Source organism: Buceros rhinoceros, unplaced genomic scaffold (assembly GCF_000710305.1).
Source record: "Buceros rhinoceros silvestris isolate BGI_N320 unplaced genomic scaffold, ASM71030v1 scaffold23950, whole genome shotgun sequence".
NCBI classification, from domain to species: Eukaryota; Metazoa; Chordata; class Aves; order Bucerotiformes; family Bucerotidae; genus Buceros; species Buceros rhinoceros.
Genome location: NW_010389360.1, coordinates 1 through 6,263, shown reverse-complemented (window position 1 = coordinate 6,263; position 6,263 = coordinate 1). Strand labels below are relative to the sequence as shown.

At 55.3% G+C, this 6,263-nt stretch overlaps 1 protein-coding gene across 1 annotated transcript in view; it reads right to left on the bottom strand.

Annotated features, from left to right (window-relative positions):
- Positions 1 to 6,201, bottom strand: part of LOC104491665 (serine/threonine-protein phosphatase 6 regulatory subunit 2-like) — a gene marked incomplete at its 5' end in the record, with an annotated part of 20,943 nt that extends 14,742 nt beyond the window's left edge. Inside the window, 5 exons of the mRNA XM_010134125.1 lie at positions 1,068 to 1,125; positions 3,343 to 3,440; positions 4,491 to 4,571; positions 4,893 to 4,978; positions 6,086 to 6,201. Of these exons, the coding sequence (XP_010132427.1) occupies positions 1,068 to 1,125; positions 3,343 to 3,440; positions 4,491 to 4,571; positions 4,893 to 4,978; positions 6,086 to 6,201 (439 nt within the window). The remainder of the gene's footprint in view (positions 1 to 1,067; positions 1,126 to 3,342; positions 3,441 to 4,490; positions 4,572 to 4,892; positions 4,979 to 6,085) is intronic.
- Positions 6,202 to 6,263: the final 62 nt, after the last annotated feature.

Here is a 6,263-nt window from a genome sequence, read left to right as displayed (position 1 = left end):
GCGCGGCCCCCCCCCCCGCCGCTCCACAGCTGCTCTGTTACCCGAGTCCCTCTGCACCCTGGCTGGAACAAATGGCCTTAAGAATCTATTTGTGAACTGCCCAGTGTGGGACTTAGGGAGTCAAGTGACGCTGCTGCCACGAACTGTCCCGCTGGGGAGGACAATCCACCCCGATCCACCCTCTGCGACAGCACTGCCAGCAGCTCCTCCCAACTCACATGCACCCCCCATCGAAACACACAACCCCCCACTGCCCAGCCACTGGTACAAGAGGGGTCCCTGTACACACTTGCGACTGCTCTGCCTGTTCGAGCCTGCTGCCACCTCCCAGCTGATAGACTGCCCAAGCTGTGACTTCCAGAGGGTGCAGCCCAAACTGGCGTTACAGCCCCCCCCCCACCAACTGCCTGCTCAGGGGAAAACCAAGGGAAGCGAGCGCACAGCAGCTCCCGCCGGCTGCAGAGCCGGCCAGCAGATTGAGCGCGCACACACGTGGTCTGTGTCAGCACAGCGCTGCCCAGAGCAGCCAGGGGAAGAAGAAACTCCCCACAGCACCGTTCAAGTGGAAAAGAGACTATCTTAAGATTAAGCTTTCGTATTGCCTACACAAGCTTTGGGCAGGAGGCAAGCCTGGAATCACCTCTCCTGGCCACTGCCTGCTGCTTCAGTGAGCGCTGGCTCGGGTCAGCAGAGCAGGAGAGGCACGGCCCAGCAGGGCAGTACGGAGCCCCATAAGAAACCCAGTCCTCTCTGACGGCGCTTTTTCTCAGTCAGTGTAGGGCAAGATCATCCAAGTAAACCCAAGGACAATCAAGGGACGCTGCAGAGAGATTCCTCCCACGTAAGGAGAGCTTCTGGAGATCCTCCCCACAGCTGTGAAGTGGAGAGAGGTTCTCTGAGGGTACAGTAATGCCCCGAGTTCCTTAACTGGACTCAGCTAGGAGGCCTCCTTCTCGCTGACCCAAACAACGCACCAAACCTTTCCTCTTTCAGAACGACAGCGGCTGATTCCCGCACAAGCTTGCTGCAGTCGTCCTGTCACACAACCACCCCCCGGACCCACTTACGCTGTCATCATCCGCATCTATGTTGAAGTTTATCTCTGCGATCCTGTCGAAGGGAGCACTGCAAACAGATGGGAAAAACTGACAGTGAGGGTGTGGAGTAACCCAGCCCTTTTCCAGCCCCAGCCCTGGACCTGAGGACAGCTAAGCACCGCGACGCCTCCCATGAGCACCCCACGCCTCCTGCCTTTGCTCCCCATCTTACAGAAAAACCCAAACTCCTCAGCAACTAAAAGGAGAAGGAGCTGCACCCAGCTGCTCTGGGAACCCGGTCCTGCCGTCACCGCAGAACCCAAGCACTGGGTTCCCCAGCTGGAGACAAGGTCTGGGGTCGGGACAGACTCCTGCTCGGGGGGGACATACCCAGAGCATCCAGACGAGGCTGCGCCTGCCTCCTGAATCACAGGAGCTCTGGGGAATCTCAGTGCACCAGTGGCCCATCAACCCCCGAGTGCTGTAAAACCCATCACCTAACCCCGTTTCTGATGCAGAGCTGGGAGAGCCGGTGGGAGGAACAGCAGAGGGTGCTACAGGCCAAGGAGCCCCCACCTCCAGCAGGGCTCGGTCCCTGCCCTCACTTCTCACCCACCTCTACGCCTGGACAGGGACTTTTTCTTTTAAAGAAGACTGTTCAGATAGTAAAACCTGCTGTCACACAAACCACCGGGACACTGAAACGTCATCAGTAACTTCTTACAACATTCCAGTAGCTGCCACAGCTCTCGACAGCCGGCAGACAGGCCAGGGAGCAGCGCTCAGAAGGTCCAACGCCAGGACAGTTCTGTAGCACGTTCTCCTCTTCCGGCCACGACACAGAGAGGCCGTGGCTGCACATCCCAGCGGCAGGTCTTGTGTGGTTCCGTTAGAACGGACCTTAGCCACCTTCCGCAGCTCTGCACCTACAGTAACTCCTCCCCTCCACCTCCACCCACACGAGATCAGTATTTGCCGCTGTCTGGTAAGAAGTTAAAAGTCTGGTTTGGTTTTTAAAATGTGTGGAACTAAGTAATCCAGGTCCAGTTAAACTCTCCTCCTAGTCTGCACTTTTGGGCCTTATTAAGGTCCTGACATCTACAGGGCTCAGAGCAAGGACAGGCGAGCTGGACTCCAGAACCTCTCTCCATGTCAGAAGAGGTTCCCAGCGACTTGGCAAACGCCGTCATGCAGTTCCTAGAGACCCTGAGGATCTTAGGACTCTCCCCTTGGATTCACGTCTGAAAGCAGCTCTGAAGCAGCCAAACTATGTGCACACCGTCGTTTCAGGTGAGGTATTTCATGGAGCCCAGCTGCTGCTAAAAATACAAACAGAGCAGAAGCAGAGAGAGAATCCTCAATAAATCAGGCCTGGAGCAGCCGTGGTCGGAGTGATATGGCATGCCCGGAGCGAAAAGCACCCTGTTTCTGCCAGCACTGCAGGGCACCAGGATCCTGCAGCTCCCTTGGGGCAGACCCAGCGCTTGCCAGCCCCAGGACGGCAGCTACAGCAGGTACTGCCACACTCCCCCTGTCACCCTGGGTGACCAGTAATTCTCTTCACTGAGATAACGTTGCCACGAGACGGGCAAAATCGATGAGCAGAAACTCACTGGAGCCTTGTTCTGTCGATAAACACACACTACGTGGTTACAGCTCCCGATCCACTACGGGCAGCGGGATAAGAACAGTCCCAGCAGGCTGCTGAGGTACAATTTGGAAGGCGAGAAGATGAGCTGCAGTTCTAATTAGATTACAGCAGCTCCTCTGTAAGAGCAGCACAAGTTGTGAACACTGAATTCAGCAAGTCCTGTAACATTACATCCACCTCCACCTGCCCTCTCTGAACCGTTCTTTGCTCCTGCCTTATCCATGGTTCCTTTTTCAGAAGGGAGAAAATGGCTAATCTTTCCAGGGGCTTCATCAGAACGCTGTTCTTCCTTGGAGAAACCCAAGGACTTGCTGCCGCTGGGGAGCAGCTGTATGATTGCCCCCGAAGGCTGCTCTAGCGCTTTGCTTTCTGGGCAGGTTAATTTATTCTCGAATATGGCTGGGCAATAATTGTGTCTTTTATTAAAAACGTTTCTCATCAGAAGCAGCAGCGCTTTTCCCTGGTTCTACAACTGCCTTTGAGATCGGGGGCACCGCAGCTCAGCTGTGCTCTGAGCCCCTGCTCAGCGCTCTGTTCCAAACCGAAGCAGACACACAGTGAGCGTTGTCTGGAAACCTCAACCAGAAGAAGACAGGTTAGGTGCAAAGAGGCTTAAATGCTACCTCTAAACCTCTTGAAGTCTTACAAACTTACTTGATATTATCATCCTGATCTGCAAACTCCTCATCGTTGAAGCCAAACTGATCCACGAAGTTTGCTGTCATCTGCTGGATCTGGTACTCGGAGAAGGCCTGGCCAGCAGAACCCAGAAAGAGGGGTCAGTGAGGGCTCCGAGGAGACCTGAAAACACGCACCCTCAAAGGCCTCGGGACCACGGAAAGCTGACAGCTCCGAGAAACCACCGCCTGCAGGCCCTGCCTCAAAGCAGGGTCAAAGAGACCTCGGCGGGACCTGGGCAGATGCTTCTCTGACCTGCTCTGAACCTCCGCCACAGAGAGAGGAGTTTTTCCAAGGAAACCACTTGTTGGCTTCGCTGTTCTGTTAGAACATCGTGCTGGGTTTTGTCGTTTGTTTTCCCCTGACACAGTGTGGAATTTCTCTTGCTCAACTTAAACCCACCACGGACATCAGGAAGGTGCTTTTCGCTTCCTCCGCACCCCTCTTCCCTGCAGGATGGGGCACACATCTCCACCTAATCTTGTCTTTGAATCTCCACGTAATTCGGTGGAGCTTCTCTCTGCTGCTCTTCCTCCGTCATGGTCACAGCTCTGACCATTCTCGCCTCATCCTCTCGCCCACCTTCTGCTGATACAAACCACTGCCTCCCGCTGGACATTCACCAAGGTTCACTATGTATCCAGTCCTGAAGAGCAGCTTCCACGTATCTGATGCAGCTTTAGCAGAGCACCTCAGATTTTGAGGATCCTGAGATCTTTGCTAAATGCCAGGGAACCCTTAATTACGCCCATCTTCCTAAGCCAAGGCTTTGTACTGCTCTTACTGCTCCCGGGAACATTTCAGCATGGCGCTCTCTGTTTTATTGGAATTCTGCACAGCCCAAGAGGAAGCAGAACCCCTCTACCAGCTCCAGTTCCAGCGCAGGACACACACTACAGCAGCTCCCTGCAGCTGGTCCACCCTCCGGACCACCCAGCGCCCTGCTGCGGTGTGAGCCAAGTCCATTCCCATCTGGAGTCTGGACCATGTCAGTAACGACTCTGGAAAAACAGACGAGTGGAGCGCACTGACTGGAGGGGGATTCGGGAAGCTGCTCTGCACCAGGAGGGACTTTGGGCGAATCAGAGATCCCCGGAACAGTGAGGAGCGCGTTGCCAACCCACCTGCTGCAGAGACAGTTCATTGGGGAACGCACTCTCGATGTCCTCGTCCTCGCTGGAGGAGTGCAGATGGTGGGTGCTCACCTGGACAAAGACACCACACTGAGCACAGCGCAAGCCGAGACAGCTCGTTCCACACAGGTGATCAAAGAGCAGAGCCCCAGCAGGCAGAAACTGTCCCAGTGAGGAACCCAGACACGGGGACTCGAGTTTACCAACACCCATCAGGGCTGCTGCTGCCCCAAGAACTATTCTGGAGTATGTTTTCCACAAACACTCTGCCCCTGTCAGCCTACGTCATAAAAACAAGCAAGAGCAGTCAAACCCCAGCAATACCCTGTTTTCCCGGTGACAGTGCCGAAGATGGCGGGCCCATCTGAAACGGCACGGCGCTGCTGTGCTCACCAAGTCCACTGTATTCCTCCGGTTTGTCTCCGTCAGCGTCTCTTCTACAAAACTCTCCCATCTCCCTCTGCAGTCTTCTGGCAGCTCTGCAATGAGAGGGTCACTGAGGAGGGCTGGGAGCCAGTCGCTGAGCCCCGCTGGTCACCGGGACCCTCTGAGCAGGCACACACGGCTGCACACGAGCCCAGCAATGCAGCCACCACCGACGGGCTCTGCCACGGGAACTGCCTTTTACTGGTGATTTCCTAGAAAGGGCAAATGCTGCCCAGGAGGGAACACCTTTCGCTAGCCCAGCCAGCCTAACAGCAAGACACCACTGGTCTGAACAACCCTCACTCGCCCGTGGAATTCCAGTGGGCTAACAATACACAGCTTCTGCTGCAACGTCCTGAGAAGCACCACACGTGGGACCTGAGACCCACCTTTCCCTGCCTTGTCTTTCACGGTGCTGGTAAGGCTTGTCCCAGCCAGTGGCTGGCTCACCCCCGCCCCCAGCACAGCAGGCTGGGGGAGACACGCGGGCACTGGAAGTGAGACCAGCCCCTGGGCTGAGATGAAGATTTGTCCCTTCTCGGTTTTCAGGGGGATGACAACACACCAAGTTGCTGTGTTACCAGCGGATACGTTCGTTAGAAGCCAAAAACAGAAACTCAAGTCACGCTGGTGCTCACTGTTTCCCTCAGCAGATACAGATGGAAAATCTGATTTCCTCTCACAAGGACATGGCACACAGCACTAGTTCTCCAAATAAAGTCCATGAAGGTACAGCAGACCAACGTGAGTACCCCCGACACAGCGGAGACGTAGGGCCTCTGCAATCACCTGCTGGGTGTCCCTCTTCTCTCAGACGGGTCTATAGAAGCACCTCCTAAACCACCACCCCAGAACGCTGTGAGGGGCACTACAACCCACGCACCAACCCGGGGGTAAGGCAGCACAACGGGGCACCATCCGTCTCTGCCTGCACAAGCAGAGCTCCAACAACGTCAGGGTAATTGTGGGAAAACGGAGAGCAACCAGATTTGGTCTAGGCATTGCTTTAACTTACGGGAAATACAACATTCACCGGAAATTATTCTTGTTATGAAAGGGACCCCCCGCCATGAAACGCGTGCAATAAAAGCTGTTCCAAAAGGCCTGCAAGGGTTATTTAATCGAGGGGGGGAAAAAGGCACGGAGAAAGGAGCAGGTACCTTTGATGAACTCACTGATTTGGGTCTGCATGGGGCCCTTCTCCATATTCTGCACCACGGCGTTGGCTATCCGGGTGAGGTGGCCCATATTGCCTCGCCTCATTCCACCTTCTGCCCTGCAAAGAGAAAACAGTCAGTAGCAACGCACCCCGGGGCATGACAACACCCCTGGGGCACA